The following is a 24956-nucleotide window of genomic DNA, read 5'->3' as shown; positions in this document are numbered from 1 at the left end:
CCATTCACACACACACACACACACACACACACACACACACACACACACACACACACACCTAGAGAGAATTTAGAGAGACCAATTAACCTGACAGTCATGTTTTTGGACTGTGGGAGGAAGCCGGAGAACCGGAGAGAACCCACCATGCACAGGGAGAACATGCAAACTCCATGCAGAAAGACCCCGGGCCGGGAATCGAACCCAGGACCTTCTTGCTGCAAGGCAACAGCTCTACCAACTACACCACTGTGCAGCCATGTAAAGAACTTGTGTCTGGAAATACATATCAGGTTTGATTATTAAAAGTTGAAATTGAAACACTGAATTTTCAGAATTTTTCAGATTTCTTACACTTATTTCTTATTATTGCACTTGTAACAATGGAAAGTTTAAAATAGATTTTTTTTTCTAGTAATAATGCGCTTGTTGAGATTTTGAATTTCATTTTCTGCTGGTTGGAACATTGTGTTGACAAACAGGAATCAAATGACTGCTGCCTGAAAAAGAAAGGAGAATTTGCCTTTTTGATTAAATGCTATAACCACTTGCCATAGCCGCGCATCGCTCCGAGCGCTTCTTCCGGGATAAGCTCCCCGTTTCCAAGGCAACTGCGCGCGTGCCGTCAAATGACAAAAACGAAACTTAAAAGAACGCTTCCTGTGAAATGCCGAGCACAGCGCAGGGTTAGGGAGAGCAGCTCGGTTCGGAGGTCCGGTCTGGTCCATTCCGCCTCAGTTCAGCCTGTTTTATCATTTTATCTGCTGTACTGGTAGGAGCCGCTGGGAGTTCGGGTCCGGTCCGGTCCGGACCGGCTGGTGCCGTCCACTTTAATTCAATCTGTAAGTATCATTTATTCTGGCTGTGATGGAAACGGGTTCTGGTTCTTTGAAACGTCTCCAAGTTGTGAAACCTGCTGACATTTACTGGGACGGGATAATGGTTACTGGTTTGTTACTGGCCGCTTACTGGGATGGTTCTGGCACTGAGACCTGATTGGTTCCAGATGTTTCCATGGTGACTCCTTCACAGAGGTTCGGCTGATAGTTCTGGTTCTGTTCGGACTTCCTGCTGGACTTTCGGCTCAACTGGTGAAACAGGTGCTGGCAGAACTCCGGCGGTTCTGGGGGCAGAAGAAGGTCCAATTTAACTGATTTCCTTCAGCAGGAAGTGATGACAGGAGGCTCGTTTTCAGCGTCATCACTTCCTTCTTCCTCAATCAAACCTCTCCATTATCACCTGTCGAAGTGGGCGGGGCCTCCTCCCGTAGCCCCAGCTGATTGGCTAGCTGGAGCTGACCACAGCACAACCGGTTGTTTAGTGCAGGGCGTGAAAACAGGCTGGAAGCCTGCGGGATTATTATGGTCTGTTAGCAGAGCAACAGGAAAAGCAGAGCTGCTTTATTCTCTACCTGCTGTCAGATTTTACAGCTTCAGCTGCTGTTAAACTCTCTTATGTTTAATAATAATAATAAGTCAATGCTGGGTTTGTGTAGAAGAAAGAAAGAGCAACAAAAATATCACAGGATCAGAAACAGAAAGGCAACTTTCAGATTATTTCAAACACCTGGTTCAGCCCAGATGATGGAGCCGTCTGAGTCAGTCGGGTGAAAACACAAACTTGACCAAACAAAAAAAAACTGGTTGAGAGGTTTTATGTTAATTACAAATATAAATACTTAGAACTATAAGATATTGTGTGTGCTTTTAAGTGATGTTAGCAGCAGAGAGCGTGCCAATTTGGGGAGCAGATGGCTTGGAGATAAGAGTTGACACCTACCAGGAAAGTACATCAAAGACTAAGGGTTAAAGTTTTATGACCTAGAGGGACACGAGAACTGAAGTTTGCGAACCACAGGGGGTCGGAGATGATCCAGAGAATCTCGGGAACTGGAAGTACAGGACGACAGCATTGTTTAAGAAGATACTTGTGACTGACTGTTGACAGCTGTGTTTTCTGTTTGCCACACCTTCCATGCAAATGATTTGTTTTCCCCCTTTGAGAGTTGCAGCGTCCAATGTGATAGGGATCCTGAATGCAATAAAAAGAGAGGAGCAGGCATATGTGATTTTAGAGCGGTAGGAGATTGTAACTGAAAACACATCTCTGTCTGTTCTCCTCGCGAGTACAAAGAATCTAACTCTCTTGTCTTTCCTGTGTTGTTTAATTTGTCTTTAATAGGTGTTTAAACCTGAGAGGATTTCCTTCTCTTTGGAATGCATTAACACTTCCTGGAAGTTCTCCAGAGAATATTATGAAGGTTTTTAAGAAAATCTGGTTCCTGTCAGCAGATTGGAAGGATTGTCTCAGGGTTGACTCCAAACATGAGGCTTTGGATTCTCAGGAACACGAGACATGCTAAAGAATTAGTTCTGATCAGTTTGTGAATAAAAATGGAAGAAAACTAATAATGAAACTGCTCGGATCATTAAAACCCTGTTTTTAGTAAAAGTACCAATAAATAGATGTAAATGTAGCTGAGCTGTTGTACTGCACACTCAGGGCTACGGCAGCCCATTTAACATATAATCAGCTTCACTCCAGATAACTGATATTGGCTTATGACACCACAGAGAAGTTAATTACAGTACATCTAATTATATTCTAACTATAAATATCATCACATTTACCATCAAGTTGCATGGAAACTCCAACTCAAAATATCTACAATAATTAACTGACTATCTGGAATGTATGTCTCAGATATCAATAATTAAATTATGACTAGTAATATTTTTTATCTCAACATGGTTACAACCGACTGCAGTTAGTAAATTATACCTATTTGAAAAATTAAGTTAAATCCACCAAATTTATTTGATTAAGGTCAAAACTGTAACTTGACTGCAATATGATGAACTGCTGACCTCCAAGTGACCCCGCTTCTCAACACTTGACCCTGGCGACCCCACCAGGATGGATGAATGAGGGATAATCCATCCATCATTCATCCATTCATCCATCTCTGACAAAGTCTGCTGACATAAATGTGTTTTTTCAATAAAAAGTTACATTTTACAGTGCATGCACTATAAATGCTTCTATCATCTCTGATTGAACTTTATGGAGTGAGAAGCAGATCACTGATCACCATGACCCTTTGACCTTTGGCTTTCCAGCTCCTGATTGAAAATGTTTCTTATTTTAATGTTTAGTTTATTAGAGTAGCACATTTCAAAGAGCTTTAAACCATAAAAACTTCAGGAGAATTATGAAACAATCACCAAAACCATGAAGCAAATACACAAAGATATTGACCAATGTTCCAGTTATTAGTAATCAGAGGCATCTCTATCCGATTTTGGTTTCGATTACAGGAACTCTGTTTTCAGCACCAGCATCCCTAAGCCAGAGGTCAGGTTCTACGTTGACCCCTGACCTGATAGAGTTGGTCTGAACCAGAACCCGGAGCAGAACGCTGAAGTTCTGACATCTCTGCTGCTTCTTGTTTCAGACTCGCTGACGGTTCCCTAAACTCGCTCCAGCGCGTTGAAGGCATCACCATGTTGTCAGCCCTGCAGTCGACCCATGACCTTGCCCTGGCCTGTGGTCGCTGCTGCGTCCAGGAGAACCAGATCACCTTCACACTGAGACCTGGCCAGCACTGCTGTGAGCAGCAGGTGCTGCTCTGCAGAGCCAAGGGGGGCCGTGTTTGGAGGCCGGTCTCCAAACGGCCAACGTTTCCAAACCCAAAGCGATACGAAGTGTGCTGGCACTTCAAGGAGGGTCATGGCTGCACGGTGCACAAGAACCGCTGCACCTACGCCAGGAGCGATGAGGAAGCTGCAGTGTGGACGTTTGAAAAGCAACATGGGATGGACCATCAGCAACTCTGCAGCATGTTGGCTCAGTCCAAGAGCAATGCTGAGCAGAAACCCAGTGCAGGAGAAGCTCAACTAGATCTGCTGGCTGCTCTGGATCTGAAGGTCGCTTGTGATTTATGCTCCAACCAGGACAATGAAGTCACATACAGCATCCAGCCGGTTATCCACAAGTGCAGCAGGAGTCTCCTCCTAGTTAAAGGGAAGGCCTCCCGCCAGTGGAAGGTTGTCTCTGAGCGGCCCACAGGTGCACACATGGGTCCCGGAGTCGTTTATAAAGTATGCGATTACTTTGTCGCGGGTTCTGGGTGTACCAAGCACACTCTGGGTCAGGGCTGCACTTACGCCAGGAGCTCTGAGGAGGCCGCTGTGTGGAACCACCTCAAAGAGAAGAAGATCAGTAAAAGTGAGTTAATCAGACACGTAGCTGAGTTGGACCCAGGTCCAGAAACTGCAGAACAGGCAGCTCAGAGCATTCTCCAGAACTTCTCTGGTAAGTTCATCGAGTTCTGCAAACATTGTTTTCTGGAGCGGCCAATGAAACTGTCACCAAAGCGGTGGAACGAGACGTGCTCTGCAGACGCAGCTCACCACTGGGAGCCGGTGTTGGTGCACCACCTGTCAGATGGCGGGGCCAAGCACACCATGAGTCAGGTGCGGCCCCCACCTCCTCACCGCCACTTCACCTTCTGCAGCCACGTCAGGCAGGGGAAGCCCTGCTGGCACCAGGCCGGCCACTGCCAGAAGGCCCAGAGCGAGGTGGAGATGGCCGTGTGGAAGGTGGAGCGCAGCGGCCTCTCCGTCCGGCCTCAGCTCCTCCAGCTGAGTCGGCAGCGCCACCCGCAGGCCGAACAGGTCTCCATCTTCTGCAAGGTGTGCCTCTTGCTGCTGTCATCCCCAGAGAGCTTCTACAAGCACTGCAGCAGCCTGGAACACGCCCAGCTGTTGGCGCAGGACACCACCACCAGGTGGAGACAACGGCAGCCTCCACACAACCGCCGGGCGGAGCTGTGGCTCTGTGACAGGTAAACAAGTTCTCTTTAGCGGAACCACCACCGGATCAAGACGAGGTTCTCCAGAGCAGGGCTCACATCTAGGCAACTTTCATCTGGATGCACCAATCGACATCCAGAGACGAGCCGCTCGGTTTTCTAATCAGTCTAACTATTTGTACTAATTTAGCAGAAACCCAACAGTACGACTCGTAATCAGATCAGAGTCCAATAGTACAGATGTTGGGAGTCAATCTGTTTTCTGTCCAGTTCTTAGGAGAGGACTGGGTAAATATCAGCCTGATTCCTGCTGAGCATCATCTGATTATATGAGAGGGTTCACCTGACAATGATTCAATCAGGACTAACTGTCAAGTGTCAATGAACAATTCATCTTACATCAAAATAATCGTGCAATACTAACACAAGGTTTGCATTGTAGACCAAAAACCTGCGAATATGGATCCAAGTGTCCTAAAGCTCATTGTGAGGAGGAGCTGCAGGAGTGGATAATGAGATGTGCAGAGGAAGAGGAGATCAAACACAGCATTGAGACTCAGGGCCTGATGTGCTACAACCAGCAACTTCTGGATGATTACAGGAACAGCAGCAATGAAGTCTACGTGGTGAGTTCAGTTAGCGCAGAGAGGGGCTGTCTAGGTTCAGTGGAAGCAGAGTAGATTTCCTCCTGTGATGTTTTCAGACATAAGAGACACAAAACCAGTAGATCCTGGTTTCCTCCTGTCGTCTCTCTGGGATGGGTTGGGTTTGGCTGCGACATTTAGCAACCTGACAGGTTTAACTTCTGCCTCCCAACAGCTGTCTGAACAGGTCGATGATGTCAGCGTCTCCTGTGATAAAGATTTAACTGTGGAGAGAGAAAACCTCTCTACAGCCCTCAGATGGACCTTCACGGTGGAGACAGAGGTAAACAAACATACATCAGTTTTACAGGACAAACACTGTTTACATATGGAGACACTGAACCAAGAAAAGCCAGAGGTTCAGAGAGGCTGCGTTCATCTACATAGAAGCAAAGTTACACGTTTCGGTTGGAGTGTCCAGAAACAGAGCCAGACTAGAGGCTGAATGAACTAGAACAATACGTACGATTGTGCAGCCAATACTTTCACAAACGGGATCCTGGTGGGTGGCAGCAATGTCCCAGCTGATTGCATCATTCAGCCACCAGTTTGTCCAGTAATAAAGTGGAGAGCAAAATGACCGCAGGTGTGAAGGAAGAGAGTGGCACAGATAAAACAAAAATCAGTCCAACACTAAAGAATAACCTGTACAAAGGAACGTAGTACATATAGAACAGCGAAGAACAACTAGAAACATTAAGAATAATTCAACTAGAGGAAGTTAGGAACAAGAAAGATCTAATCAAAATAAGAAACTAATAAAATAATAATGAAACCAGAATTAAATCAAACTACAAAACAACCTAACAAACCAGGATGCTGACAATAACCATGTGGAGTAACATCATTATTCAGTGTGTTTACGTTCATCAAATAGTTTATTGAATCATTTAAAGGTTCATACAGTCTTATATTTTACTTTTATGAGTTGAAGTGTTTTTTTTTCTGCTGAAGCTGCATCTCTCTGCAGGGAGCAGAAATCGGTTGCAACAGGAAGCGTTTAACTGCCCTCTGCTGCTGAAACAACCTGAGGAGTTTGTTCCACTTTCACAGCTCAGCAACTCATTTCTGTATGTCAGGCACCTGGCAACTGACAAAGACTAATAGTATTCACACCCTGCGGTTTAAACTATTGATCTCAGGGCGAGAAATAAGAATATGATCAAAGCAGTTATTGGAAACTAAACTTTGCTGACCCTGTGGTTGAAACAATGTCACAATGTGTCTGACCGAAACCTCCTGTCCTTTTCTAAGAGGTGTCGATTTTTTAAGCTTCCAAGAATAGTTTTGCTCCACCTGTTGTGTGTGAAAAAGTGTGTATAAAATGTGTTATTCTGTGTGTTGTAGTCAGAGTGTATCTGACAGTTGGACTGTTTGTTGCTCTCCACCTACAGGTCAATTAAAGCTGTTTTTCTTCTCTACTTTGAACTCTTGGGTCACCACAGAGTGATCCGTTTAAACACCGTATGTCTAAACTGGATCACATCCCACACTCAATGTCAAAAGTTGTTTGTGTCCAAGATGTTTTAAATCTTTGAAAACAAAAGTTATTCGGTGTTTTCTTGCAGAGACAGCTGCTGCATGTGGCTTTGCTGAAGCAGGAACCAGGAGCTTCATTCAGCCTCACTGATAACAGCTCGGAACCATGCATCTACTCTGCAGGCGAAAGGTTCCTCGGTGACAATATGACCTATGCCATCACCGTATCGTTCACATCTACACACCCAGGCTTGTATGAACAGTGGTTGGTGCTAGATTTTGGAATGAGACCAGTCCTCCTGAAGAAACTGAAGGTGAGAGTTGGCCAGCAGTCAGTGGATGACACTGAGGAACAAGTCTTCAATCATGGCATCATTCTACAAAGTGCAGAGCGCTGGAATCGAGGGAACAGGGTTATAATACCCTGTTCATACAGAACAGAAAAACAGGAAGAGTTGATGAAGGAGTACAAGCCTCCACAGCTAAGCCTTCTCTGTAAGCCCTCTAGTTACAGCCAAACAGCACTGACAGCTGAAAACTACAAGACAAAGATGCATGAGTTCCTGTACAATGAGGAGAGAGCTGAGGACCAAGTGGTTTCAAGGTAAAGTCAACATTTAACAGGTTTCTTTAACATGTCTCAAAATGGTTTCTGCTTTTTAAAAAGTGTTTTGTGTCATTTTCTTTAGACTAAATGTTTGTGGACAAATTACAACAATGACTATGTTGAACGATCTAAAGTTCGGGATGGAGTTTGCTCGTCAGGGAGAACTTCTCTGTTCTGTTTCCATTCCTTATAAGCTGACCATGGACAGTCCTGAAGGACTGGTACTGAAACGAAACGTCCAGTCAGCCCTGATAGCTCCTGTAGACTCTCTCCATCCAAAGTCCAAGGTCTATGAAGCCAAGGTTCTGAACCTCAGAACCAATGAGAACCAGATACACCTACAGCTGTCTAAACAGTGCTGCTCTGATCTTTCTCTCAAAGACAACCAATCTTATCAAATGGAGGTCCAGTTTCAGTTGGACCGCCTCAGCTTATGTACCATGCACAAAGCTGTAGACCTGCTTCCTGATACCACCAGAGTCCTGCCAGACCTCAAGAATTGTGGCGTTCCTGTCAGTGATGCCACCTACGAGAACCTGAACTCCAAACAGCAGTCTGCACTTGGCTTCATAACAGGGAACCATGATGGAGGAAAGTTGACTGCACCTCTGCTCATTTATGGACCTTTTGGAACCGGGAAGACCTTCACCATTGCTACAGCAGCCATCGAACTTTGCAGGCATCCGCAGAACAAAATCCTGATTTGCACCCATACCAACAGGTAACTTATTTGGTTCAGAAAGTAGATTAAGGTTGGCCAACATCCAGTCAGCGAATTATAAGCGATGCAGAAAGTAGAGATCAGTCATTTCAGTTCTGTGTGTTTTTATGTTCGGGCTTAGCATTAATACTGGATTAGTACTAATATGCAGATTAACCCTCGAATTTTTATGAATTTTCTCTGTAAAGAAGTTGGCAAATTCATTGCAGGTGCTGTTGGAGTTCAGGTGATTCAGTCACAGGAAAGTTTGGGATTCTGTCAACTGTTGCAAAGAAAGCCTCAGCATTGTTTATGTTTATGAATTTCAGGAAGAACATTTCCCTAAAATGTTTAGTGTGGAGTGATTTCTTCGCCGTACGTCTCTGTAGATTTCGTAGTGTCAAGTTGTCAACCTGGAGAGAAATTTTATACCAGTTACATGACCGGTGGAGCATTTCTCCACAGAGATTTCTTCCTACCAGAGACGATCTTCACTTTAATGGAAGCCATGGAATCAGTGATGTCTGAAATTTTCTAGAAATTAGAAATGATCTATCAACACATCTACAGGATTGCAGGATAGAAGTGAGGGAGAAGAATAGATTTGTTTAAAAGATTCTGCTTGTTGTCTGTAAAAGAATGTTTGGTAATAATATCTGTTTGACTAAGTGAACAACTTAAATACAAAATGATTTGAGATTCATAAATTTATTTGGCAGGGACATTGCACATGAATAAATATTACTGTAAATGTACTAGAATTAGCCAATTGGCTATTTTACATCTGTTGTCCCTGAACATATGAAAAATGTTGCTAAATTGGATAAAACTTCAGAGTCAACGCATCCAGGAAGCAATCGTTTTGTCTGTCAGAAGCAAAACATAGAACAAGGGCCTGGTTTTTCCCAGGCTACAGTTTGGTATAAGATTAGTGCGAGAGCTTATTTATGGGCTTTAACCTCGATTCCCAAATGTTCAAAAGATATCATTCAAAGTCTGCTAGAGTTTTAACTTGTCCATTTTGTACCTTTCAGTTCTGCAGACCTGTATGTCAGAGAACACTTTCATCCTGCCATCAGTAAAAATAACAAACTGAAGCCAATTCGAATAAAAGCCAACAGTGAAAAGGCTCTGTTTGCCACAGATGAGATCACCTTAAAATACAGTTTTCTCTCTAAAGATAGAAAGTATTTTCTGCCCCCAACCAAAGCTGTTCTGGAAGACCACAATGTAGTTGTGACAACAGCAACAATGGCAGGACAGTTTCATGACCTGAATCTTGCAGACGGACTCTTCACCCACATACTGATCGATGAAGCCTCCCAGATGCTGGAATGTGAAGCTTTGTTGGCCCTGAGTCTCGCTGGGCCAAACACCAGAGTTATTCTCGCTGGAGATCACATGCAGATGGGACCACAACTCTTCTCTGTGGATGACCACCGTCGATCAGACTGCACGCTCCTCACTCGTTTGTTCCACTACTATCAAGGACAAAAATGTGACGCCGCCCAGAGCAGCAGGATCATCTTTAGTCAGAACTACCGTTCAACCAAAGAGATTGTAGAGTTTGTCTCCACTCATTTTTATGTTGGAAAGAGTGATGTGATTGAAGCCTCAGGAGACGTTCCAGCTCCTCCAAATGATCACGCTCTCCGGTTCCACCATGTTCGGGGAGAATGTGTCCTGGATATTGTGACTATGTCTTGGTATAACAAGCAAGAATCTTCTAAAGTCACTGAGGTTGTGGAAGACATTGTGAAGAACTGGCCAACAAACTGGGGGCCCAAGGACCTAAAATCCATTTGCGTTCTGTCAGAAGGCTCTCAGGTAAAATTGTTCAAAGTTATCTTAATAAATAAGTTTATGTTGTATAAAATTAGACATTCTGAAGTGTTTTCTCTGAAATGTTGATTTGTTAGTTCTTGTTGCTTCATTATCAAACCTAATGAATGCATACAGAAAATGGAAATACGTGACTGCCATATAAAATTTGTAGCTATTGATGGCGTTTAATAATTTCAATAGTCATTTCTCACCAGGTTCGCCAAATTCGATCCACCCTTTTAAGAAAAGACTTTTCTGAAGTAAACGTTGAAACTCTCGCAAACGTCCAAGGTAACTTTCATCTAGTTTAAAACTCAATCCTGGAGGATTTCCTGCATGATGTCAAAGATCAAGAGTTGTCTGATTTTCCTTACGTTAGTTTGAGCTAATTGATACATTTTTTAACAGGTAAACAGTTCAGAGCAGTCATCCTAACAGCTGTACAAACCCGTGACAGCCTTAAAGAGTCCAACCCGTCTGGTCTGCCTCTCTTCAACGATGCTCGTGTTTTAAACACTGCGATGACCAGGGCTCAGTCTCAGGTGACGGTAGTTGGAGATGCTGCAGCTCTCTGCTGCTTTGGGAAATGCTCCAGGTTCTGGCAAAGTTTCATCATCCACTGCCTCAGCACCAACAGTGTAGAACCAAAGCATTATACCAAAGGGTTTTTTGAACAAGATGTAGGAGAAACAGTGAGGTTTCAGAAGTTGGAAATTATAGATGAGAAAACCATGTCTGACTCAATTCTGCAAGAGCTACAAGATGAATATGAACAGATGAAAACTGAATATAGTTCAGATGAAGAGAGTTTGGAGTCTGAAGACTTTACCCACCAGAAGTTTGGAAAGTCTTCCAAAGTTTCTAGTGATCGAGAACTGATGGAGTTACGTGAAAAACAACCAGAGTTTTTCAAGAAAGGAAAGTTTGTGAAGGAGTCTTATAACAGAGGACATGTTGTAACATTTCATAAACCGACCGGGCGCATACATGTTCAAGGGAGATCCAACATGGGAAGGGCATTCACAGGGGATGAAGTGGTCGTACAAACAGCCAGGGGAGGGCAACCAGCTAGAGTTCTTGGTGTTGTCAAGGAAAATGAATCTGCCCGTAAATTTGTATGCTTCCTTGAGGAACAAGATCACTCCAAGAGACCTGCAGCTACCAATACTAGGTTTGTAAAACGGATGATGATACCCGTCAATAAAAATACACCTAAAACAACCATTCTGCTCCTGGAAAAAAGACGCAACTTTATACCTGTATGGGAGGAAATCAGTGGAGTCTGGACAATCATAAGATCTCACCATGTCAGTGAGGTGAGGGACAAGGTTTTTGTAGTGCAGGCGATTGGGTGGAAAGAAAGTTGTCTTTACCCTCTGGGAAAAGTCACAGATGTTCTCCCAAACAGTGGGCCTCTTAATGACAGACTTTGGTTGCTGAAAGAAGAATTTGAGGTCAAAGATACTAGTTTGGATACATATGAAGGTCTTCCAAATAAAGATGAAGACAGTGAAAAGAGGCAGGATGAAACTAAAACAATCACATTTACAGTTGACCCAGAAGGAGCAAAAGATCTGGATGATGCCATCAGCATTAGAGATACTGGAGACCATTATGAGCTGGGAATCCACATTGCAGATGTGGCAAGTTATGTGAGTCCAGGTGATGAACTAGATAAGCATGCAGAAGAACGAGGTTCTACACATTACCCCGGAGAAGAACCTATTCATATGTTTCCTGGAAACTTGAGCACTGGCCAATTCAGTCTTCTGCCACATCAGGATCGCAGGGTAGTCTCCTTGATGCTCAAAGTGGAAAAAGAAACACACAAGATTTTTGAAGATCCAAAATTTCAGCTGTCCATGATCAGGTCAAAAAGGCAGTTTACTTATGAAGAGGCAGAGGAGATCATCACCCAAAGATACAGAGACCCCCCCACATTCAGCACAGAGGAGGACGGTGTCACTGTGGCCTATCACTTTGCTAAAGTTCAAAGGAAGTTAAGACTGGGGAGAGAGTGGGCTTATTACCAGTGTGATGATGACAGGTCGCCTGGGAAGCGTAAAGCCCACCAGATGATTGAAGAAATCAGTCTGTTCTTTAACAACTATACAGCAAAATACTTATGTAAGTCCAAAGCCAGATATCACACACCACTCCGCTGTCAGAGCAGCCCAGACCCTGAGAAGGTAGAGAAATGGAAAGAAAAATGTGGGGCATTAATAGAATTGTCCTTTAGTGTCAACCATGATGAAATAAGTCTGCCTAACTCTGAACTAAGCACTGAGCGTTTCCCCATTTTGGAGACTGTGTGGAACGACATCCAGTCAGCTCTGAGAGAAAACGACACAGACAAACTGGTGGACCTTGTGGCTGCGGATGACATCTACCCTCTGCTCCAACCTGTTCTTTATGAGTTGCAATGCTGCAGAAGCAAAGCATATTTAATCCGTTCAAAATCCTGTGAAGAAGCAGAAGTTGGACATCATTCTCTTAAGCTGAACCCTTACACACAAGCCTCCTCACCAATAAGACGTTACATGGACCTCATCTTACAGAGGCTCCTGCACTCTTTCATATGTAACAATGATCTCCAGTATACTCGTACTCAGATTACTGATCTGTGTCATCAGTTTGACCCCACCTCAAAGAAAGTTAAGCAATTTGAGCAAAAGGCTCAACAAGTCTTTTATGCAGTGAGCACAAAACAGCAGAGTGCACCAAAGCTAGCCTTTGTTATTTCTGCAGATCCAGAGGAAGAGAGCTTCAAGGTGTCATTTCCATTCAACAGGAACATATTTCGTCTGCCTTTGTCCGTTATGTTCAGTGAATTACAGTTAGAGGACCAACCAGTTTATGACTCTGAAAAAAAATACATCATGCTCAAATGGAAAAGGCGGATATATGCAGCTGACGAGAGGCTGATCCACCAAGAGTTGACCAAGATGTCAGGTCGTGGTCCATGCATTGAGGTTCCTCTGACAGTTTGGAAAGCTATGATTGAAGCAGTTCAAACAGAAAATCTGGATCAGGCCAAGTCCCTCCTGATGGACACCATTCCACTTCAATCAGAAAACCTGGACCAGCCCAAGTCCCTAGATTCACCTTCTACTTTCCAGCACTATGCTGACATTGATCTTCACCTGCAGCCAGGTGGTACCATGCAGCTGCAAATGACATCAGAAGGGAGTAGAGGTCGTCACATGCCTGTTATTCAGCTGGTGCACATTAAACCAATGTTTGAGATTTGTGTCCAGCATGTCCACAACCCCATCTTATGTTATACCCAGTCAGCACAAGAGCCAGCAAAGACTTTCTATAAAAACACAAAACAATACGTGGAGATCTGGAAACCCATCTGTGAGATGGAATCTGCAGCGAATTCAGTGGAGGAAAGTAATGGCATCATCATTGAGAATCTGGAGGTAAAGTTCACTAAGCGGCTGGAAGGCACCATGACTGGAACATTTTTCTTACATCAGAAATGGATCACAGATTGGGTCATTGAATGCAACCTTGCTAAGTGCTTGCTTTGCTTTCGGAAAAGAGGTCTGAAATTACTTTTACCTATAGAACATTCTGCACCGGTCGACCCAAAAGAGTTTACTTGGGTGGCTCATGGCTTCACAACTAAAGTAGATTCTAGAGAAACTGGAAGTGAAGTGGATTTCCATGTCAGTCACCTCCCAATGGAACATGTTCCTGAATGTGTTTTTAAGAGAAACACTCTTTTCACTGCCGAGATCATCCCAAAGCTCCTGCCTGACATGTGAGTTTACGTTTCCTTCTGTTCCTTTTTCAAAGCTCTTGGCCTCTGGTTGGTGATGAAATTCATTCATTTTCTCTAAAATGAATGTCTGTCTTTGTTTTCCTACAGCCGGAAAGAAGCTGCTGTTCTCAACCTTGAGACAGCATGTGACCTAGTCAAGAGGATTGCACTAGGCCAGAAGATTCCCAAAAAAAGTAAGAAAAGTACTGAAGATCCATCCAGCCACTTGTCCATCCATTAACTAAACTAAAAGGACTATAAAAGATCATTGCAGAGAGGATTTTATTGTCTGGGTAATTATTGGAGAGGCAGAGTAGATTCTGGGCAGATGGACAGAACAGTCCATTTAAAATAGTTTGGTGAGCTGGTAGTCACCAAACTAGCTATGGTGACGACTAGACCAGTGTATAGCCGGACATCATAAAACTGTTCTGGTCTTTACTAGAAGTAGGAATGTTTTAAATCTAACCTCAGATTCAACGCTGATGTTATTTGTATTGTCCACCAGACCTTAACTCTCAATTTTTGAGTCAGAGCTCATTTGTTTTATCTGGTTTAGTGTTAAATACTGATAATGTCGACGCTATCTTAGAGTCAATTGGCTTTACTCAGAGAATTCACAGTCCTACCCAAGTTTATCATCGTACTTTAGACCTTAGACTTTAGAAGAAATAGCAGCACTGACACACAAGAGTGATTTCCAGTGATAAGACCTTCATCGTGGCTCTAATTCATCCCATATTACCCAATGATTTTACCAATTGGAAACACGTATACAATGAACCCTCGTTTTTCGGGGGGGGGATTGTGTTCCTTAAAGAACCCGTGATAGGCAAAATCCATGAAGTAGTTACCTTTATTTTTCTCAATTATTATACAGCATAGTTTAATACTCTACGTTGAAACCACAGAACAAAACCTGTTTTCAGGCCTAAGCATTTTGTTTTACAAATAGAACCCTTTCTTACAAATAACTACAGCAAAATAATCATTTCAATCATCAATACGAAGCACAGTAGGAGAAATGGTGACTGGTGTATTTCACCGTTCCTCTGACCGAGTCGCTGCGGCCTCACTCCGCTCTCTACTGTCTTTTTCTTCTGAAGCCGGTGGTGCAGGTGTGTTTTTTCCAGAGAAGAACAGAGTTATCGCTAGTTGTTGCTCTTTTTACTTCTGGGCAAAGATATTTGCCAAGCTGTGTTATGTACATTTAAAGACCGTTGAAGTGACACAAAGTCATGTTGTGTTGCTAAATCTTCCAGTTATGCCAAGCAGTGTGCTGAGACACCAGATCTCCAGGACAGAGTTACCAGCAAAACTGCCAAAGCTTAATGACAGTCAGCTTCAAGCGGTTGCAGCTGCTCTAAATAACAACTTTACCCTGATACAAGGACCACCAGGTAAGAACAGAAATGTGATTAATATTCCTGTTTCCACATGCAGCGTTAAAAATCTCTTTTTTGTTTGTCTGACAGGAACTGGGAAGACGGTGGTGGGCGTGAATATTGTGTACTGGTTTTTGAAGATGAACTCTGAGAACCCCAGGATATCTGAAGACCCAAGAGACAAAGACAAAAAGGAAGTCATTCTCTACTGCGGTCCGTCCAACAAGTCAGTGGACGTTGTTGCAGGTAAGTTTACTTTTTGATAGATGTTTCAATTATTTCAGGTTGAACATTTGGATCTTGATTGGGAACCATGTGTGTCTGATTGGTCCACAGAGTATTTGATGAGTTTTAAGGAGAGTCTTCGGATCCTCAGAGTCTACGGCCAGCAAGTAGAGAACGTTGAATACCCTTTTCCAAACAGTGACTTGCAGTTTTCCCACAGGTCACTTCGCCAGGACAAGTCCAACCCAGAGCTCAGGTACTGGACTTTCAGTTAAGACTCTCCACAGGCAGCATGTGGAGAGGTAGCATTCATCTTTCCATGTAGCATGGAAAGATGAATGCTACTAATGACTGCTGAGATGTTTCCTTATTCCTCTATGCTTACATGTGTTGCATTGATATTAGGAGCATCACTCTGCACCATCGCATCCGTGGGCCACAAAACCCCTTTTCAACAAAAATAAAAATATTTGATGAACAGATTTGTGAATGGCTCGAGAAAGTCTGGACTGCTGAGGAAGTGAAAGAGTAAGCACCATGGTTTCATTATATCCCTGAATGAATTGAAATAGATATGAAAACATGACAGTTTGGTTTTCCATCCAGATACAGGAACCTTCTCAGAGATGCTCGGATATATGAGCTGAAGAGACATGATATCATCCTGTGCACGTGCACACAGTCATCCACCCCCATCCTCTCCTCCACCGTCAGTGCACGTCAGATCCTGATCGATGAAAGCGCAATGGCCACTGAACCCCAGACTCTGATTCCGTTAGTCTGCAACAACCCAGAACAGGTTCTGTCTCCTTAAAATGCCCCATTCTGTGTTTGCTCATGTTGACCAAACTAACCCTAAAGGTTTTTCCAACAAATGTCCTGGTTTCTCAGACTTCACTGTACCATGTTCTCTGACAGATTCATAGATCCTCAATGATTCTTAACAATCATGTTTTAGTTCGGTTCCATTTTAATAATATGGGAGAGAAGACATCCTTTTAAAACTAAAGGTGTGCAGAGAAGACATTACATAAAATAAAACAACAAATTTCAGGAGGAATAGATGATCACTACTAATCTAGTGTTTAGTGTTTTAGTGCTAGCCGAGGTTTGGCAAGCGTCTAGATCAGGGGTCACCAACACGGGCCCCCAGCGGCCCCAGGAGACCCCAGGAGACCTTGTCAGTCGCCCGTGGAGCAACTTCTAAAAATAGCCGTTGTCATTAGGGAGCACTGCCAAAAAATATTTAATGTTTTTACATTGAATTAATAACATTTGTTTATATTTAGAGTTTTTTTTTAAGTAAATTATAAAAAATGTTTAAAATAAATTGCTTTATGCATAAAACTCTTTTCTATGGTTAAAGTTCAGAACTGGTCAGAAGCCTGCAGGGTTTTATCAGAGGGCGGCGGCGCCTGCAGGGTTTTATCGCAGGGCGGCGGCGCCTGCAGGGTTTTATCGCAGGGCGGCGGCGCCTGCAGGCTGCTCCCTCTCTGCCTGCCTTAAGATTTTCCTTGAAGTAAAAACAGAAAAGAATAATTTATAAAAGTTTTATTATCTAACTCTCTTTACAATTAACACAATTATAGAGAAAAATAAAGATCTTATGTGTCTAAACATCTTGTATGTAGCTCACATCTGAGTCTGTGGGGGTCAAAGGTCACTCCAGAGCTTAAATCTTATTGGTCAGTTTGCTTTTGTTTATTTGGTGTTTTTTCTGTGATCTAAAACTGAATGATCAGAGTTTGAACCTCCTGTAGTTCTAAGAGCCGTTTGGATCCCGGTGGAGCTTTTTACCGGGTCGGTTCTGTTGGGTCGCCGGTTTATGAGCTTCTTTGATGTTTCCTGACCTGCAGAGCTGATGGGTCACCAGTTAACTGACCTCTGCTGCTCTTCCTGAGCGTGGAGCTAAAACTGAGGGTTAAACCATTTAATCTAGTGGAAACGTTCCCAATGAATCAAACATTGTTGCTTCACCTTCTGCTCCTCTGGACTCTGACACCACCTGGACCTGGAATCTACATCCTCCTCTGGACGTGGATCTGCTGGGTTTATAGGCTTCACTTCCATGTCTTTATTATTTAACATCGTTTGTGTTAAATTAAAACAAAGTGTGTTCTGCTTTAGTGGTTTAGTTTTACCTTCTGATCTGTCGGACATTTTTATTCAACATCTCCTGGTTTCAACAGGCGACCCGTCAACTGTTCAGTTCACCAAACCACAAAAAATAATAAACCGACGACCCAACAGAACCGAACACTGTAAAAAACTCAGGATCTTAGAACAACAGGAGATTCAAACTCCACTCATCATTTTTAACTTGCAGAAAAAATAAACTGACCAATCAGATTCAGGCTCTGGCTGACCTTTGACCCCCACAGACTCACACTGATGTGCTTCATACAAAATGTTTTGACACAAAATAACTTTTTTTCTCCACAGTTTAGTTAATAGTAAAGAGGGTTGGATAATAAAATAATAATAACTTTTCTGTTTGTATTTAAAGGAAAATCTCTCAGTGCCTCCAGATGTTCAGCTGCAGCTGCAACAATCCAGACTCTCAGTCACTTTGGACAATTTAGAATCAGACAGAAAATCTCCAACAGGGAATCAAACTCACAACTCTGAACTAAGAACTTCTGATCTCATGATAGTAATGAACCAATTATTACTGATAACTATTGTCAGTAATCCCTAACATTAATATGATCATATATACATATATTAATATTGTTATAAAGGCTGAGACAACAATATTTATGTCTGAATCAAACTAGCAGCCCTTCGTGTTGCTCTGGACCCGGGAAGCTTGTGTTTTTGTGTGTTGCGGTGGTCAGGTGATGAGATTTCATTGCCAATTTCCCTTTTGTGTCTTTGTGCAATGACAATAAAATAAGTCCAAGTGTATTTTAAAAACAAAAAGTTGAATTTCTCAGAAAAATATTGTTTGAATCTTCAGACAGGAAAGTTTCTCCAGCTGGATTCTGTCTGATCTCTGAACTTTGTGGCGGTCTGCCAGGTGGTGCTGATTGGGGACCACAAACAGCTTCAGCCAATCGTGAAGAACCAGAGCGTGAAGAAGCTGGGAATGTCCAGGTCTCTTTTTGAGCGCTACTACACAAGGCACCATAAAAACACGGCTGTGATGCTGGACACCCAGTACAGAATGGTGAACATCAAATATGTCCTCAATGACTAACAGCAGCAGTGCATCATAACCCATCATGCTGTGTTTGCTTTTAACAGCACCAGGACATCTGTGAGTTTCCCTCAAAGCAATTTTATGAGAGCAAGCTGAAGACTGGTGTGGAGCAGCTGAGCAGCCTCCTGCGTGTTAACGGAAAGACTATGCCAATTGTGTTTGGACATGTTGAAGGAGAAACTGTTCGTTTGGTGGTGAAGACGGCAAAGGGCAACAACAAATCTAAAGTCAACCACAATGAGAAAGAGAATGTGGTACGTAACATTTTCTGTTCAGCTACCAAAACCAAAACGTGCCTGAATGTTAGAAGACGGTAACTTTTCCAAGAGCATCTCAAGGTCATGTCATCGATCCATCGAAGGACTCTGTGAAAGTATTGCATTGATTCCAAGCAGGAGTTGCTTTATACATGATTAAGTAGATGAACAGGAGGTCTAAAAGTGATGACGATGCAAAACTAAAAATAATAATTAAGGTATTCTCTTCACAAGTTGCTATCCATCATATTCAATTCTGTTCTGTTTATTTCTACGGTGCCACTTTGCAAGTGTCATTTCAATTTACAAAACATATTTAAATTCAATCACACACACTAACTGATCCTCGTTCTCAAACTGTACAGCATGCTCTAATTGTTCAGAAGTTCCTAATGATCCAAACCCAGCAGGTCCTTACAGCATTCACTCCTCCTGGCCAGCAGGGGGCGACGATCCCTTTCATTGAATCATTAACTTTACAGCAATTCCTCATACAGAGCGTGCATGTAGCGACAGTGGAGAGGAACAATTCACCTTTAACAGGAAGAAACCTCCAGCAGAACCAGAACCGGGCTCAGTACCATGGGACCCGACTGACTGAAAGACAGTGAAGAAACAGATGAACTGATGTTGGATTATTTCTGATGTTTATGAAAGTAGAAACAGCAGGAGAGGGAGAACGATTAGGTGATGGCAGCATCATGTCAGCCGCCTCCAGGAAGGAATCAGCCAATCAGAACACAGAGCAGGTGGAGCTGCCATGGAGAGAAGAGAACAGGAAACGAAAAGTTAAAATGATGGCAAACGGTGCAAACTGGAGAGTAGTAGAAGAAGAAAGAGAGGAGTGGCCAGTTTGTTTGTCAATTTTCCTGATATTTCAAATTGAAAAACTACTTTATTGAGCCCAAAGAGAAATTAAATATTGTAAATATTAGTGATGGCTGTTGGCAGGAAAGATTTCCTGTAACAAAATCCTGATATTATATGAAGGTTTTTAATTACTGCCCATTGTTTTTCAGACAAAGATTGTTGAAATGCTCGTAAAAGCAGGAGTGGATGAGATGAGCATTGTGGTTCTGTCTCCTTATAACGCCCAAGTAGCAGAGATCCGAGAGGAGCTGACCAAGATGGAACTAGGAGGAATTACAGTGACCACAATCACAAAAAGTCAAGGTAAAAGTTTCTCTGTGACCAGCTCTGGGATCTCGTTTATGAAACACTGGCTAGCATCTATGCTAAAAGTGTTTCATAGGTTGGTAGACCACACCTGGTCCACCAGGTGCAAAGACTTCAGTCTTCCAATCGGTTAGGGATAAAACATAATTTCATGAGCCAAAAATCAATGTGAGTGAAGTGAAGAGTTGAAAGAATCTAATTTCTAGAAGCCGTTGTAGCAGCGTGATAAAAGGTTTTCATCATGATTCTGATAGGAGGCTCCACAGGTCATGTACCGTCATCACTACGTATTGGATACACCGTGCATGTTAACGCAGATTAACAGCAAGCCAAACTCAATTTTCATGAGCCAGGAAGCCCTTTATTATAGTCTTCTTACAATTTTGTACAATTGTATGGGAAGCTCAATGAAAGCATTGAGTGAAACTAGAAACAGAAACAGAAAATAAAATATGCATCAGCTCTAAATGCACAGAATAAACGTCTAATATCAGAAAACATAAATTAGAATTAACCTTTGTTGTTATTAAAAAACAGTCACGTTAGCTATGATCCTTACTATGCAAAGAAACTACTGGAACATGGCTAATTAGTGGAATAAACACTAATTAGTGGAATAAACACTAATTAGTGTTTATTGGAAAACGACCTCTAAATTAACTCTAGTAAAATATATAGCACCAAACAACACAGATTGAACTTACAGCCATTACTTTAAGTTGTTAGAAAAGATTGACGACACAGGAGGCGAAGTTTGTACATTAATATGCAGGATTTCTCTCCGCAAACACCTGTTCCTAACTGCCACTGCCTCTGCTACCCACAATGCACTGCTACCTCAAAATTCGCCTTCAAAATAAAATACAGATAAACCAATAATGTAGAAGTTTCTAAACTAAATGAAGACATATTTCTAACTTCTAGCCTTGGGCAGAACAGATCAGGGTGAATGTTATGAAAAGATAAAATAGAGTGAGAGTTTGGAAGCCCAGCCACTGCCCCCTGCAGGTTATAGTGGAACAGTGCACCAGAACATTTGGCTCTAATTGCTAGAAAACATTTTAGTTTTTAAAGGACTCACCAAGAAGCCAGTCATCATCTATAGCGCCACCTGCAGGCTCTTCCCTGCTTTGGTCCAGGATGAAGGAGTCATGAGCCAGAAATCTGGTCCATGAGTCACTAGGAGATCTTGGCTGTCGATGAAAACGTGTTTCTTCCTGATCGCCCCTTTGCAAGGTGTCCTGGCAGCGCCAACACATCGTTATATTGATGGACAGCGTTGGCATCCATCAGTCTGATTCTGACACCTGCTCACATCTGATGTGTGGATCTTTGGTCCACATCATGCTGAGAGAGGAAGGCGATATACAGAAACCCTAAAAATGTTGGCAGACTAATATTTAAATTGGCTCATTGGGATTTTTTTGAAATATCCTCAATCATAAAGAAAACTGCTGACTGTTTACAATAAAGTCAATCTCTGATTAAAGGTTTTATAATCAGAAGTAGTGGCTTCAGTTCTGCATTGCCAGTTTCCAAAACGAAGGTAAATCTGGGTCAGAGGTCGTGAGAGAGACCGCACGTTTTCCTGCTAAGTTTATTTTATTTATTTTCTCCCAGGGAGCGAGTGGCGCTACGTGATTCTCTCCACAGTCTGCTCCGTTCCCAGCGATGAGATTGAGAAGGAACCGGACGGCGCCTGGATGTCTGAACATGTTGGTTTTGTAGACGACCCCCACCAGATCAACGTAGCCATCACCAGAGCCAAGGAAGGGCTGTGCATCATCGGTAAGGACGGACTGTGGACTACAGCAGGGATTCTTACCCTTTATTACCTGGGGGTCCAATTTTTCCACTCCCTAGTGACCTGGGGCCCATTTATATACTAACCATCTATTGGTTTACCAAGTTGACCCGGCTTTTGTTCAGTATAAAAATCAAATCCATGTATGGTTTACTATCAAAAACATCAAATAAAATGACATGAAAAACGGGATAAGAGTAAGAAGATGTATTGATCGTTTGTATGTAAATCTGAACAGGCCAGGAATTCATGGAACGGATCAAACGGCAACAGGAGTAAAATTCTGGAATGAAAAGTTCTAGAAAAAACACAAACATCTGGAATTATAAAATTGAACATTTTCAACTTTTGAAACTCAGAAATTTCCATGTCTTTTTTTAAAGAAACTTGATTAACCTCAAAGTTTCTGTTTTTTCTAAAATATTTCTAAGGTTTTTGGCAAAAATATGCTAATTTTTTTTAAATCTAAAAAAAATGGAAAATGTGAAAATTGGTTAAATGAAATTATGTGCATAAAAGTAAATACATTAAAATAAATCATTTTCAAATGAAATGTATTGAATAAAAATAAGGTACAAATAAAAATTTTGTTTTATAATCTGCAAATTAATTTGAAAACTGCTTCAACTGACAGAACCAGAAGCTGCTGACAAACAATAATCATAACAGTTAATCTTTGGACGAACTACTGCTCTGTTTTTATTCTTGTTCCTGCTGGACGGATCAGATCCAGTCCGGGTTCAGTCTGGGTCCAGTCCGGGTCCAGTCTGGGCCCAGTCCGGGTTCAGTCTGGGCCCAGTCCGGGTCCAGTCTGGGCCCAGTCCGGGTTCAGTCCGGGTCCAGTCTGGGTCCAGTCCGGGTCCAGTCTGGGTCCAGTCCGGGTTCAGTCTGGGTTCAGTCCGGGTCGAGTCTGGGTCCAGTCTGGATCCAGTCCGGGTTCAGTCTGGGCCCAGTCCGGGTCCAGTCCAGATTCAGTCCGGGTCCAGTCCGGATTCAGTCTGGGTTCAGTCCGGATTCAGTCTGGGTCCAGTCTGGGCCCAGTCCGGGTTCAGTCTGGGCCCAGTCCGGGTTCAGTCCGGGTCCAGTCTGGGTCCAGTCCGGGTCCAGTCTGGGTCCAGTCCGGGTTCAGTCTGGGTTCAGTCCGGATTCAGTCCGGGTCGAGTCTGGGTCCAGTCTGGATCCAGTCTGGGTCCAGTCCAGATTCAGTCCGGGTCCAGTCCGGATTCAGTCTGGGTTCAGTCCGGATTCAGTCTGGGCCCAGTCCGGGTTCAGTCTGGGCCCAGTCCGGGTTCAGTCCGGGTCCAGTCTGGGTCCAGTCCGGGTCCAGTCGGGGTCCAGTCCGGGTGCAGTCTGGGTTCAGTCCGGATTCAGTCCGGGTCGAGTCTGGGTCCAGTCTGGATCCAGTCTGGGTCCAGTCCAGATTCAGTCCGGGTCCAGTCCGGATTCAGTCTGGGTTCAGTCCGGATTCAGTCTGGGTCCAGTCCAGGTCCAATCTGGGCCCAGTCCGGGTTCAGTCTGAGCCCAGTCCGGGTTCAGTCCGGGTCCAGTCCGGATTCAGTCCGGGTCCAGTCCGGATTCAGTCCGGGTCCAGTCTGGGTCCAGTCCGGATTCAGTCTGGGTCCAGTCTGGGCCCAGTCCGGGTTCAGTCTGGGCCCAGTCCGGGTTCAGTCTGGGCCCAGTCCGGGTTCAGTCCGGGTCCAGTCTGGGTCCAGTCCGGGTTCAGTCTGGGCCCAGTCCGGGTTCAGTCTGGGCCCAGTCCGGGTTCAGTCTGGGTCCAGTCCGGGTTCAGTCTGGGTCCAGTCCGGATTCAGTCCGGGTCCAGTCTGGGTCCAGTCCGGATTCAGTCTAGGCCCAGTCCGGGTTCAGTCTGGGTCCAGTCTGGATTCAGTCCGGGTCCAGTCCGGATTCAGTCGGGATTCAGTCCGGGTCCAGTCCGGGTTCAGTCCGGGTCCAGTCCAGGTCCAGTGGCTCGCTGGCAGAGCCTCCAGCAGCTCTGAGTGTTTCGGGTTTTGGTTTTTGTTGAAGCCATAAAGGAGGATCCTGATCCACTGGGTTCACTGGTTGCTAATGGGGGGGTTAGGTCTGCTCCAACACACCTGGCTCCTGACTGCAGGTGACACAGGTGAAAGTCCGGTACCAGTCCAGTAGTACCAGTCTTTTGCAAATATTTTCCAATCATTTTAACACTTTCCACTAGAGCTACATTCACCCATTCTCACATTTACACACCGATACACAGATCAGTGGACAACGTGGAGCCAAGTGCCTTGCTCAGAGGCACAATCAATCTTACAACCTTCTAATCACAAGATTACTACTCTAGCCATAGACTTCCCCAGATAAAGGTCCGCTACCAATCCAGCATCTGGTCCAGAATCAGATCCATCTATAACTCTGCTTTCTTCTTCTCTGGAAAAGGCAACCAGAAGCTGCTGCGACTCAGCCGCTCGTGGCGCCACCTGCTGGACCACTACAGTCTGCACAGCGCAGTGACGGATGCAGAGAAGATCTCTGTCTGAAGCCAATCAACAGCTGGGACGGAAACCACGGCAACCACAGGCCGCTCATGTGTCACTGCCAGACGCTTTGATGATTTTACATTAATTATTGAATTATTGATGTCTGTTTGATGAATTTCTATGTAAAGCTGAAAATCATGTTTGTTGAGAATATTAATGCTGCTTCACAGCTGAACTGATCCCAGGAAACAAACAGGTCCGGTTCTGATCCGGTACTGATTCTGAATACAATCACTGATCTCAGGTTTTTATGGCTGGAAGAAATAATCTCTGATGTTTTACTTTAAGGAGCATCATTTGAAATATAAATAATTGTTGTTGTTTTTTGGTCTCATTAAACTGGGTTAAACAACTCAAATGTTTCGGTTCATTTTAAAGCTCCGCTCCAGACCAGAACCTGGTTTTGGATCGAAGCATTTCCACTGTCAACCACAGCACCGTTGCTAGGCAACAGGAACCGGTTTCAAACCGGATGGAGATGCTTTTGAGTCGGGTGCTAGAATCTGTGGGATCTGCTCTCCATCGGCTCCAATGCGGATCAAACATCACCATGGT

At 43.6% G+C, this 24956-nt stretch overlaps 1 protein-coding gene across 1 annotated transcript; it reads left to right on the top strand.

Annotated features, from left to right (window-relative positions):
* Positions 1–639: 639 nt before the first annotated feature.
* Positions 640–24956, top strand: LOC122842454 (helicase with zinc finger domain 2-like). The gene is made up of 20 exons (XM_044136347.1): positions 640–839; positions 3452–4843; positions 5253–5436; positions 5630–5737; positions 7023–7537; positions 7623–8261; positions 9275–10067; positions 10280–10355; positions 10473–13833; positions 13942–14027; positions 15096–15233; positions 15309–15464; positions 15555–15699; positions 15849–15971; positions 16050–16242; positions 18463–18612; positions 18690–18899; positions 19922–20075; positions 21699–21866; positions 24301–24956. The coding sequence occupies exons 2-20, from the start codon at positions 3501–3503 to the stop codon at positions 24399–24401; spliced, it is 8643 nt and encodes a 2880-aa protein (XP_043992282.1). The 5' UTR covers positions 640–839; positions 3452–3500; the 3' UTR covers positions 24402–24956.

Source organism: Gambusia affinis, linkage group LG13 (genome assembly GCF_019740435.1).
Source record: "Gambusia affinis linkage group LG13, SWU_Gaff_1.0, whole genome shotgun sequence".
Classification (NCBI taxonomy): domain Eukaryota; kingdom Metazoa; phylum Chordata; class Actinopteri; order Cyprinodontiformes; family Poeciliidae; genus Gambusia; species Gambusia affinis.
Note: the sequence above shows the minus strand (reverse complement) of the source record. Positions and strands in the feature narration are given on the sequence as shown.

What these genes read in the sequence shown, in the direction of transcription:
- LOC122842454 (XM_044136347.1), top strand. Translation starts at nt 3,501, where the DNA reads ATGTTGTCAGCCCTGCAGTCGACCCATGACCTTGCCCTGGCCTGTGGT. An exon ending in GTCAGTGGACGTTGTTGCAG is followed by an intron (nt 15,465 to 15,554) that starts GTAAGTTTACTT and finishes ATTGGTCCACAG; the next exon opens with AGTATTTGATGAGTTTTAAG. An exon ending in GGAAGGGCTGTGCATCATCG is followed by an intron (nt 21,867 to 24,300) that starts GTAAGGACGGAC and finishes TCTCTGGAAAAG; the next exon opens with GCAACCAGAAGCTGCTGCGA.